The 12,885-nt window shown below is 44.7% G+C and overlaps 1 protein-coding gene across 1 annotated transcript in view; it reads left to right on the forward strand.

The window, feature by feature from the left end:
* TAOK1 (TAO kinase 1) overlaps positions 1–12,885 on the forward strand; it is a 164,900-nt gene that overhangs the window by 88,077 nt on the left and 63,938 nt on the right. The window contains exon 4 of the mRNA XM_063955938.1: positions 11,180–11,251. Within this exon, the coding sequence (XP_063812008.1) occupies positions 11,180–11,251 (72 nt within the window). The remainder of the gene's footprint in view (positions 1–11,179; positions 11,252–12,885) is intronic.

The raw sequence follows: 12,885 nt of genomic DNA on the forward strand, positions 1-12,885 counted from the left end.
ATATATGGCACTTATTCAGGCAAAGGACATCCTTCAGGGGAAACCAGTCCAAATCCACTTGGACAATGCAACGGCAGTAGCATACCGCAGCCAGAATGCAATGAAGGAGGTAAGTCACTCGTTAAAGTTGGCAGAACTTCATCATCCAGCCTTGTCCACAGTGTTCATTCCGGAGTCCTAAACTGGGAAGCGGATTTTCTCAGTCGACACGCCATTCATACAAATGAATGGGCTTTGCACCGCGAGGTCTTCCAAGTTCTGGTAGACAAGTGGGCGTTACCAGAGATAGATCTCATGGCGTCCCGTCAGAACAACAAAGTTCCTGCATACGGGTCAAGAACAAAGGATCCTAAAGTGATCTTTGTGGATGGCCTGTCAGTGAGATGGGACTTTCATCTGGGCTATGCGTTTCCACCAATCAGCCTGTTACCCAGGGTAATGCAAAACAGGGAAGGGGCGCCGTGATATTAATAGCTCCGGCTTGGCCCAGAAGACATTGGTACACAGATCTGCAGAGGCTGTCGATTTATGTTCCATTTCTACTCCCTGAACTTCCAGATCTACTTTCTCTGGGTCCTTGCTATCACAAGCACCTGGATCGACTGTCTTTGACCGCGTAGCTCTTGAGACTTCCATCCTGAAAGCAAGAGGATTCTCACAACAGGTAATTCAAACAATGCTCAGAGCAAGGAAACCATCCTCAGCTCGCATTTATCACAGAATGTGGCAAGCCTATATTCAGTGGTATAGTGACCGGAAATTTGACCCTAGGTCTTTCAAAGTTTCCAGAGTCCTAACATTCCTTCAGGCAGGAATGGACAAAGGTCTAAGGGTAGCTTCCTTGAGAGTGCAAGTGTCAGCATTGACGGTATGGTTCCAAAAGAAAATTGCTGACCTACAGGATGTGCGCACTTTTTTCCAGGGAATGCTGCACATTAAAACTCCTTTTGTTCCTCCTACAGTGCCTTGGGACTTAAGTTTAGTCCTAATGGCCCTTCAAGTTGCCCCATTTTAACCACTAAAACAAGTGGATCTTAAATGGTTGATAGCTAAGGTTCTCTTTCTACTGGCTATTGCTTCAGCTAGAAGAGTTTCAGATGTACGGGCAATGTTATGTCGTCCTCCTTTTCTGATTTTTTTTTATTTTTTTTAATCTAGATAGAGCAGTTCTCAGAACCAAATCTGGGTATCTTCCTAAGGTGGTGTCTAAATTCCACCTTAATGAAGAAATTGTAATCCCAGCCTTCCAAGGGCCGGACCTTTCTGCGGGAGATGCATTGTTGGACGTAGTCCGTGCCTTAAGGATCTACGGGGATCGTACCAGTGCCATCAGAAAAACAGATACTCTTCATTCTCTACGGATTTCACAAGAGAGGATGGCCTGCTGACCAGCAGACGCTGGGGAGGTGGCTTCGAATGACTATTTCAGAAGTATATTCTCAAGCTGATCTCCCTGTTGCGGCTAATGTCTCTGCTCACTCGACTCTTAAGGTAGGTCCGTCATGGGCAGCACAACGTGGTGCTTCAGCAGAACAGATATGTAAGGCAGCCATGGGGTCTTCCATTAACACATTTATTAGACATTATGCCTTTGATATCTTTGCCTCTCATGACGCTGAATTCGTGCAAAGGATTCTCCTTTCCAATCAGGAGCATCCCCACCACTAAATTGCTTTGGGACACCCCAATGTTATCCTGTGGATAACCTGTGGACCCTGGAGGAGAAATAATCGTTATGGTAGACTTACCGTTGATAACTCTTTCTCCTATTCTTTCTATTTTGCGTCACTATCGCCGGTGCTAGATTGGCCTGCATGCAGGCACAATCTAGCACATCGCTCATTTCACCCGCTGGGTGAAATGAGCGCTCCCCCCTTCCCGTCACACACACACACCCTTGCGCAGCACACATCGCGCTGTGCTGAGCAGGAGGTGGGGGGGGAGATAGATCACTGAGCACACATCTCTGCCAGTGTGTACTGGCCTTTAGACCTCAGGGATAGGGTATTGTATACCCAAAGGAAGAGGTTGCCTGCATACTTTTCAGTGAAAGTCATAGGATGTAACTCGGAACCGCAATCGTGTTTCCTGACTTCTAGCTCTGGATTCCACAAGGAATGTGTCCACGGCAAGCTTCGGCTTTAATATCTTAATGCGAAACCTTAATTATAAATCTTAATGCAAATCTGCATCAACCTAAAATGAGACACATGATTGGTAATTGACAGAGAGCACTCATTCTGGAAACCAATGGAATGTGTGTCATAAAAAGAAAAAAACAACAATTTGGCTACACGCTAAGTACAGCCTGGACAGGCAGTGACTAATTCTGTTTCTTTGTTCAGGGTGAATAGTTGTCCAGCATGACATAGATGGGAGTGGCTGTTATTCTGTATACTTATAGTTACCACTTCTTCACTCCTACACAGAAGTCATTTTATAAGTACTGTACAACACAAACTGAAATAAACCAGTGCAATGTACTGATGCTTGCTAACAACTTCCAAATATCTTTGTCTTCATGAAATGCCACGAATGAATCACATCTGTTTCTCTTTTCTCTTGGCACATTTAATAAAAAGGTATTGCTGTCACTTGCAAAATATGTAATCTACTATGACCATAAGGAAGGAGGGTGATTTGTGTAAAACAGGGCTGTATAAGAAAGCTTTCCAGTTGCTAGTTTTTTTTGTTTTCAATCATTTTATAGCAGATCTTTTTCTCAGTCTGGTGTCTGTATTTTTGTTGTCATACTCCCCACTTGTATATATGAACATCTGCAACTGGTGCCATCTACTACTTCCTGCGATACTGGGTAGTGCCCTTTCTGACTCTTCAGATTACTGGCAGCTATAGCTGTGAATTTCCCATTGTTTCATATTTGGTACTTGTAGGCTAATTGTGTGGCACCCTCTAGTGGAGGTACTTGGCTCCGGCATGCAGCCTTTTGCTAGTAGGACCATTACATCATAACCAAACCAAGGTAACGGGCAAATGCTGGATTTTTAGAGGGAGGTTTCCAAATGTTTGATTTTAGAGTGTGTGTGGTCAGCCCATGAAGAGGGCATAATTAGCACTTAGCGAGCTACAGTTCTACAAAGTGCAGTGTATGTGATACTTCACACATATACAGAACCAGCATTCACAAGCCAGTGTTTCCCTACACCAGTCCTCAGGGACCCCTGACAGTGTTCTACAGATCTCCTCACATCTCAATTGAAATAATTAGCTCCACCTGTGGCTTCTTTTTAAAGTGTGCCATCCAGTAATGAATACATTTGTGCACCAACTAGATCTGTAAAACTACTGGTTGGCTTGTTGGAATGAAAATCCGGTAATGTATCGATTTGCTCACAGAAAACAAACAAACAGCAGTTGGTCAAATTAGTTAAATTAAACTGATTTAACAAACTTCATAAGGAACAGTCCGGCACCTTGAACCACTATCAATTTATTATACCAGAGGTTCCCAAACGCGGTCCTCAAGGAACCCCAACAGTCCAGGATTTAGGTATATTCATGGCCAAGCATGGATACATTTAAAACCAGGACCGTTGGGGTGCCTTGAGGACCGCGTTTGGGAACCTCTGTATTATACTTTACATATAGAGCACCTGCTGCCACCAGCAATAGGGTGTGCCAGTCCACTGCAGTCAATGAACTAGAGAAATAAACACAGGTCGCTGGTGCTCCTGTTAAACCACAAGATAGTGTAAATTTATTTTAATGTAATAGTATAATAGATAATACATACATTTACAATACATGTCTCCCAGGAGACTGAACATATACAAACAATAAAACTCAAATTACTCTGCAGACATCATAATTGTAACAACCTTACTAGATATCAACAGTGATCGCGCTGAGCGAAAAAATATGTGGGTCCCAGGGGCCCCTTACTGTAAAAAATTGGGGTCCTTCTTCACGGTTTCTTGGTCCCATCTCAGTATATACTTTTGAACTTCCCATGTGCCTCCCTACATGCCCTTAAATGCCCATCTGATCCCACTACATAGCATCAGACAACTCAACATGCCCCTTAAATGCATATTTAACGCTTTAATAATCCTACATTTTTGCTGCGGGGTACACTGTGTTCCACAGGGAATACATCGGGGTGTGCAGTTGGATCTTGATCTGAGGCACCAACAGGCTAAAACTTTGACTGTTCCCAGGATGCCTTGCACCGCCTCCTCTATAATCTCGCCTCCGGACACTGGAGCTCAGTTTGTAAGTTGGTGCCTGCGCTTTGCAGCCCTGAAAATAGCTTTTTTTAGAAGACTTCAAGGGCTGCAGCACTTTCTATGTCATTGCGACATGCTGTGCTGTGGCTCCATCACCTCCCCTGCAGCGCTGCATATTCCCACGGCCGGTTCCCGGGTACTTGCTGCAAAGGCGCATTGGTTCATTGGCACACCCGCCGCTGACGCTCTCCAGGATCGCATGGCTGCACATCAGCAAGGAGGTAAGAGGGTCCCCCAGGCGGGACCCGCCAGTAAATTGCGTTGTGGTCATTACTGAGAACATTACTCTACTGCCAAGGTATCGGAATTGCTATACAGCCGATTAAGGAGGTATTTCCAGTGACTTTTCCGTCAGTGAATCCTAGCCAGCTGTCAAGGAACATTCTATTCTACAGCATGAGATCTACGCAGGTTGTTGATGTGGCCACAATTAACTAGTCGGTTTTATTCAAATAATTCATTTTAATTGTTTGTCTTTTTTATTTTAGAATAAATGTGTAATTCTTTTATATAAACCGTTCAGACATTAACAATTTATCATTTGGTTCATAGCAGAAAGCGCTGGTACACTTTTCTTGATTATTTACAATTTTAATGTTTGTCTGAATTCATTTCTGCATTGTAACTGTGACTGAGTGTGCCTGTAGCTGCTGTGTGGATTTCATTAGTGTATCCCACCTATAGCTATCACTGTATTCTGTACCCTGGAGCGCTAGGTGCGTCAGGGTCTCATATATAGTGTGTTTTACTGTGTGTTTCAGTCACATCATACCGCTTTAATCCTCTGTTTGTGTCACATAACATAAGGGGGTATTGTTTTTGTCTGGCTAGTTTGTACTGTTTAGCTCTGCGGCTACAGCTACTTTCATGTCGGCCACACAGGGTGGGAAAACCGCGGACGCTTCAGCATCATGCAGGGCGTACACCACGGATTTATCTGAGGGGGGAGTTATAACTGATAATTTGTGTTATACATCTCCCAGTCAGCCCGCAGCTCCCGTAGTCACTCAGGAGCCACTTTGGCAAGCGTTCTCCAGTAAGTTGCATACGCTGGTGTCAAGTCTTACGCCCCCTGTGGGACCTTCTGTGCCATTGCAATCACAGATTGTTCTTGTAGTTAATCCACCCTGGGAAGACGCTCTGTCTACCCAGATACAACAATTAAATCCATCTTTGGTGGTACAAAAGCCTACCTCACGCCTCGCTGGGGTCAAGAGGTCATCTAAGCGGGCAGCTTCCTCCTCACAATCCACTAACATTTCAGATAATTCTTCTGAGGAGGATGGGGAATATACTGATCCATCAGACACTGAATCAGTTGCTTCTGATGAAGAACCTACAACTCAGGTTGATGTCCTTGACCTAGTGGAGGCTATTAGGCTGATTCTGCAAATTGATGATGAGGTAGATCCCACTACTGCGTCTAAGAAACCTGATAAGTTTAAACGTCAGAAGATTGCTAAAGTAGTCTGACCATTTAATTGACATACGTCAGGAATCCTGGTCTTCTCCGGGAAAGAAATTTTCCCTGTCTAAAAAGATGCTAGCTCGTTTTCCTATCCCTGCTGAGTTGAGTAACAAATGGGAAAATCCACCGCTGGTAGACTCATGTCGCCCGTCTTGTGGTGTCATCTACTCTACCTGTCACCACTGACACCTCACTGAAGGAGCCGATGTATAAGCTTGTGGAGGGATGCCTGAAGTCTATTTACTCCCTTACTGGGGCTGTACATAGACCAACTATAGCAGCCTTCTGGGCCGCTAAAGAAATTGAAGCATGGGTTCAGGCACTGGAGGAAGAGCTACCTCAGGATATATCTGACACTGCCAGACAATATCTGCCAACTATTACCACCGCCTCCCACTATATTCAGTAGGCGTCCTCGGAGGCAGGTGTTATGGTGGCCAAGGCGCCTACCACGTCTATACTGGCTCGCCGTATTCTGTGGTTGAGGTCCTGGAAGGTGGACCTGGACTCCAAAAAGACCCTGGAGGTGCTCCCTTTTAAGGGAGACATCCTCTTTGTGGAGGATCTAAACAAAATTACGACTGACTTGGCGTCTGCCAAGACTGCGCTTCTCCCAAGTACTAATCCTTCCGCTCCGAAGGCTAAGAGTGCCGCTTTTCATTCCTTTCATCCTCCAGGAAAAGCAAAGGGTCAAACATACTCGAGACAAGCTCGTACTTCCAAATCCACTAAGCCCAAATCTAAACAATCCTGGGCTGCCCATCAGCCTGCTTACAAACAGGACAAACCCGCTGCATGACGGGACCGGCCCCCTCCTGGGAGATTCCAGGGTGGAAGGCCGACTTCTACAAATCGCCCAGGTCTGGTTAAAGACCACTTCAGAAGCATGGGTGCGAGAAGTTGTCTCTCAAATGATCTCCTAGACTCCGGAGGTTCATCTGTCACTGAGCTGGTGGCTACAGGACCGACAGTTAAGCAGGGGCCGTCCCTTCTGGGTCCCCGACTGGGTCCTACTGACTACGGACACCAGCCTGTGGTGTTGGGGCCCGGTGCTGGAGCAGCACTCTTTCCAAGGTCGGTAAACCAAGGAGGAATCTCTCCTCCCAATAAAAATTCTGGAATTGCGGGCAGTGTTCAATGCCTTGACTCTTGCCCTGTCTCTGATACAGAACAGGCCTGTTCAAGTACACTCAGACAACGCCACCACGGTGGCATACATAAATCATCAAGGTGGCTCTCGAAGCCGCTTGGCAATGTTGAAGTGTCAAAAATCCTTCATTGGGCGCAACACCATCTGCCAGCAATATCTGTAGTGTTCATTCCTGGAGTCCTCAACTGGGAAGTGGACTTCCTCAGTCATCAGGACGTTCACGCCGGAGAGTGGAGTCTTGATTCGGAAGTCTTTCAACTCCTAGTGGACAAGTGGGGCCTACCAGGACCTCATGGCGTCTCGACAAAATCACAAAGTTCCGGTCTTCGGATCAAGGACAAGGCATCTTCAAGCAGCGTTCGTGGACGCACTGGCAATTCCATGGAACTTTCGGCTGCCATACATGTTTCCTCCAGTGTCACTTCTGCCCAGGGTACTACGGAAGTTCAAGCAAGAAGGAGGAATACTACTTCTAATCGCTCCAGCGTGGCCCAGATGGCATTGGTTCTCAGACCTGCAGGGTCTATCGATAGAACGTCCTCTTCTACTTCCTCAACGCCCAGACCTCCTCGTTCAGGGCCCTTGTGTCTACCTGGCCAGGCTGGCTTTGACAGCGTGGCTCTTGAAGCTTCACTCCTGAGGGCCAAAGGATTCTCAGAGGCCAATATCCAAACTATGATGAAGGCCCGCAAACCGGCTTCGGCACGGATTTATTATAGGGTCTGGCATTCTTACTACACCTGGTGTGCTGCTAAGAAGTACGATGCATACAAATTCAGAACTACCAGACTTTTGGCTTTTCTGCAACAAGGTCTAGACCTAGGCCTTCGTCTGGCCTCCCTCAAGGTTCATATATCTGCCTTGTCGGTATGGTTTCAGAGAAAAATTGCATCTATTCCTGACATTCATATTTTCACTCCGGGTGTTTTACGGATTCAGCCTCCCTATGTCCCTCCTGTGGCTCCATTGGATCTGTCTGTTGTGTTGAATGCCCTACAAGAGTCTCCATTTGAACCTCTGGAGTTTGTGGACCATAAATATCTTACGCTTAAGGTCGTGTTTCTGCTGGCTATTGCCTCTGCTAGGAGGGTGTCTGACATAGGCACATTGTCCTGTCGTCCACCCTTTCTGATTTTTCACAGTGACCGGGCAGTTCTTAGAGCTCGCCCCGGTTATTTACCTAAGGTGGTATCATCTTTCCATCTTAACCAAGAGATTGTGGTTCCGTTTTTTATCTCTTCTGGCTTGTCCTCCAATGAGCAGTCTTTGGATGTGGTACGGGCTCTCCGTATTTATGTGGAGAGGACTGCCTCTTTCAGGAGATCCAATACCCTTTTTTGTTTTCACAAACGTGGCTGGCCTGCGAATAAGCAAACATTGGCCAGATGGATTAGAATGGTGTTTGCACAAGCATATGCACAGGCTTTTCTTCCAGCTCCTGCTGCTATTAAAGCCCATTGTATTTGGTCTGTTGGACCTTCATGGACGGCCCGCCAAGGCGCGTCCGCTGAACAATTGTGTAAGGCGGATACGTGGTCCTCAGTGAACACATCCATCGGGTTCTATGCCTTCCGCCTCCCAGGATGCTTCCTCTGGACGCCAGGTTCTTGTGCCCGCTACGGTGCATCCCTTCCCATGAGGAACTGCTTTAGGACATCCCCGATGTATTCCCTGTGGAACAAAGTGTACCCCGCTGCAGAAAAGGAGATTTATGGTAAATTTACCATAGTTAAATCTCTTTCTGCGAGGTACACTGGATTCCACAGGGCACCCACCCACATAGCTTCTTTGGGTTTGTATGGCATTAGCTGGTCCCTTCTCCTGTCGTGAGAATATGGTTCTATGTGACTAACCTATCTTCCGTCTCTTTTACCTGCTACTGCATTGGACTGGTTAATGAAACTGAGCTCCAGTGTCAGGAGGCGGGGTTATAGAGGAGGCAGTGCAGTGCATCCTGGGAACAGTGTACGTCGCAGAAAGAGCTTTAACTATGTTTAGTCTACCATAAATCTTTTTCTCGCAAGACCATAAGGAAAATTAGGCGCCCACCTCAGTGCGTTGACTTTTCTGCAGGTTCTCTTTATGTGGTTACCTGTTCAGCTGTTATTGTTACCAGCCGTTGCTTGTTGTTGTATGTTAGTGGTGTGCTGGTATATAAATCTCACCACTCCTTGTTATGTTCCTTCTCTCATATATGTCCTTTCTCCTTCGTGCACTGTTTTACCTATAACTGCCTGTGGGAGGGGGCATAGAGGGGAGGAGCCAGCACACCCAGTGAAGACATTTAAAGTGCACCGGCTCCTTTGGACCCTGTCTATACCCATTGTAGTAAGTCTCCCCAATATCCATTATGGACTACGAAAAAAAGGATTTACCGGTAGGTAACTAAAATAATATTTTTTAGTGGTAAAAGGTATTAATAATGGATTTGTCATGCTATATAAACATACAAATAGATATACAGTACATAGGGGATCAGTGATTTTTTATTTAGCTGGCTATGCACCTACAGATTATCATTCCGATTATGAAGTAGTCCAAAATTAAATTATTTGTTTGCTTGACCATTTTTACAATTTTTTTATTTTTTGTATGTGACACCTGTAAGTTAGTAGTCAGAAACCACCATTACTTTATATTTATTTACCTTCATATAAAGATGGCGGCCATTTTTGTATCATGGCGCATGAAATTTTTCGCTGTTGTGGCTGTTTGGGGTAAATGCAATATCTCAGCTCAGAAAAGTCATAGAAAGCTGGGATAAAACCCATTATTTTCAGCACATCTCAAGCTACATTTTTGTCTTATAACTATTTCCCTACCTCACTGAAATTTAAACCCAAAGCTAATTGTCAGATTTTAATTAAAAAAATCTTTTTTTTTTTGGTTTGTATTTCAGTGGGAAAGATTAAAATTTCAGAGCTGCAATTTTGTTTGGGAATAACTATATACTCAAAGATTTGCCAAACTAATTTTGAGTTGTCTATCCTGTCTACTGTTTTTTTATTAGATCACTTTGAATTACTTGTTTTTCACCTAAACTGACCTCTAATATCTCTGGTGGGGGACCTGATAAAAATGTCAAATTCACAGCATACACAGTACACTATGAGGAGAAACTGTTAAAAACAATTGGAGTTTAATATGCTCCTGGACAACAGCAGGTGGCATGTTTTGCCATTCCGCCTTGCCGTAAGTACAATCCAGTGACCAGCTGCGACACTGAAGAAGGTTGAGTTGGTCTAGAACGCACACGTCACTCTAATTAGTCCCAAAGGTTCTCAGTGGGGTTAAGATCTGGATTCTGAGCTGACCAGTCTATCCGGGTTGCCGAATTTTCTGTATACCAGTACAGCATCGCCCTGGAAACATAACATAGTGCATCCTGCGATGATCCCCTCTTTATACTTGGTTAGCTCTAGGGTAGCCAATCCCGGGATCGGCAGGATCCCGGGATTTAGACCTAAATCATCTGGGATTCAATCCCAGGATTGGAAGCTCCAATCCCAGCGATTTCGGGATCAGGCGGTCCTATCGTTTTTTAATGCCGAACAGCGTTGAGCGTCCTCAGGAGGCTCAAACGCTGCCCAACTCCCTCCACCCAGCTCCCCTTGCGCAACATGAAGTGCTCCACCCACCGCACAGACCTCAACGAACTTGAGGAAGTTACCCTTCCCCCGCCCTACCAGGTCTCATGGTGGTAAATTATGTAGGGGGGGGGAAAGGGGGTGTAGATGGCATTGCCACAGGAAACAAACCAATCCCGGGATTGATCATATTTTAATCCTGATACCTGGGATTGAAAAAAATAATGGCCCGCGATTGGCCACCCTTAGTTAGCTCCTTCCGGCAAGCAATTTTGTTAGCAAGTGATCTCACCAGTGCCTCTCTACCCACAAGTAGTGTGTGTGTGTGTGTGTGTGTGTGTGTGTGTGTGTGTGTGTGTGTGTGTGTGTGTGTGTGTGTGTATATATAATATAATATTATATAATATAATTTCAGAAACTATTAAACCCATTACAAAGAACATACTTGTTAAGGTTTAGCCATAATGTTGTCCTTGGCTTTAGCAGAGCATTTAGCACCTATTGGAAAAGTGCTGCTGGTTTTTATTTATAATAGACAACAAATGTTCTTTATATCATCAGACCATTTTCACAATTCTGCAAGCCCTTTATCACGCAGTGGGCATCATAGGTGCTGCAAATGGCATGTCCTGATAGGCGTTATATTGTATAGCAGATTTATATTTTATTTTCACAAGAGCTATTTATACAAACTGCTTCAACTTCATCCTATTTTCCTCTATTCTAGGCACATGATGTGCGTACCAATGAAGTGGTGGCCATCAAGAAAATGTCCTACAGTGGCAAGCAGTCAAATGAGGTATGCATTATCTTACTGGGGTTTTATTGCCTCAGCCTCTATAGCTACTATAAACTGACTTCAGCTGCGTGTGTATCAAGTAATAAAAATTGTAATTTTTTTGTTGCAATGGACTGAAATGTCTTACAATATACAGTAAAATGTTTAAGTAAGTAATATAAAATAGAGTTTTTGTCTGTTTTGTCCTGACTAATGCATCTGTGTGAAGGGGCCCATACATTAGGCAGGTATTGGGGCAATTCCCAATTCTGATGATGCCTGGACCCGGGACATCCAACATGTTGGAAATCCTCTATTAACTGATTCAGTTTAAAAAATGATCAGGATCGGCAAATCTGGGATTTTTAGCAAGTTGTTATTTGTTTTATTTTTGCCAATACCCCAACAGATCATTGATGTCTGGATCGGCCAAAGAGGAAATCGTGGTTCATATGTATGGCCCGCATTAGAAAGTGGTACTGAACCATAATTACCCCTTTCTGGCCACACAAGTTGCAAGCTGATCTTATCAGTGGGCCTAATTTAGAGATGTATGTAAAACCAATGGTTTACGTGCATTTCCGATGTTGGGGCTTCTGCTCAGGGCTTTTTCTGCGCATGTGCAAAATGGGTCCTGCATCATTGTACACAGTGCCCCCTGAGCCGCAGCCAAATTGACAGGCTGCAGCTTTATGGGGTGGGGGTGGTGCATGCCTCTATTCTGCAAAAAGGTTTTCAGGAGCAGAGCTGGGAGAGCTAATCTGAGTAACCTCAGATGGCCGATGGTCTTGAGGATGATTCAATAATGCATCTTAGGAAGCAGCACTCTGATCTGTGATGACAGCAAGAGACCTTTTTTTCCCCTCAGGCGTTTCCCCCAGCATTAGTAGATTTTCACATGTAAACTGCGTCCATCTCTGATTCTAGCCCAGTGACCATACATACAGTCAGGTCCATAAATATTGGGACATCAACACAATTGTCATATTTTGGGCTCTATACACCACCACAATAGATTTGAAATGAAACAAACAAGATGTGCTTTAACTGCAGACTTTCCGCTTTAATTTGAGGGGATTTACATCCAAATCAGGTGAACGGTGTAGGAATTACAACGGTTTCTATATGTGCCTCCCACTTTTAAGGGACCAAAAGTAATGGGACAATTGACTCAAAAGCTATTTCATGGGACAGGAGTGGCCTATTCCCTCGTTATTTCATCATCAATTAAGCAGGTAAAAGGTCTGGAGTAGATTCCAGGTGTGACATTCGCATTTGGAATCTGTTGCTGTTGACTCTCAATATGAGATCCAAAGAGCTGCCACTGTCAGTGAAGCAAGCCATCATTAGGCTGAAAAATCAAAACAAACCCATCAGAGAGATAGCAATAACATTAGGTGTGGCCAAATCAACTGTTTGGAACATTCTTAAAAAGAAAGAACACACCGGAGAAATCGGCAACACCAAAAGATCCGGAAGACCACGGAAAACAACTGTGGTGGATGACAGAAGAATTATTTCCCTGGTGAAGAAAAAACCCGTCACAGTTGCCCAGATCAAGAACACTCTCCAGGAGGTAGGTGTATATGTGTCAAAGTCAACAATCAAGAGAAGACTTCACAAGAGTGAATATAGAGGGTTCACCACAAGATGTA

Source organism: Pseudophryne corroboree, chromosome 2, assembly GCF_028390025.1.
Source record: "Pseudophryne corroboree isolate aPseCor3 chromosome 2, aPseCor3.hap2, whole genome shotgun sequence".
In the NCBI taxonomy this organism is placed as follows: domain Eukaryota; kingdom Metazoa; phylum Chordata; class Amphibia; order Anura; family Myobatrachidae; genus Pseudophryne; species Pseudophryne corroboree.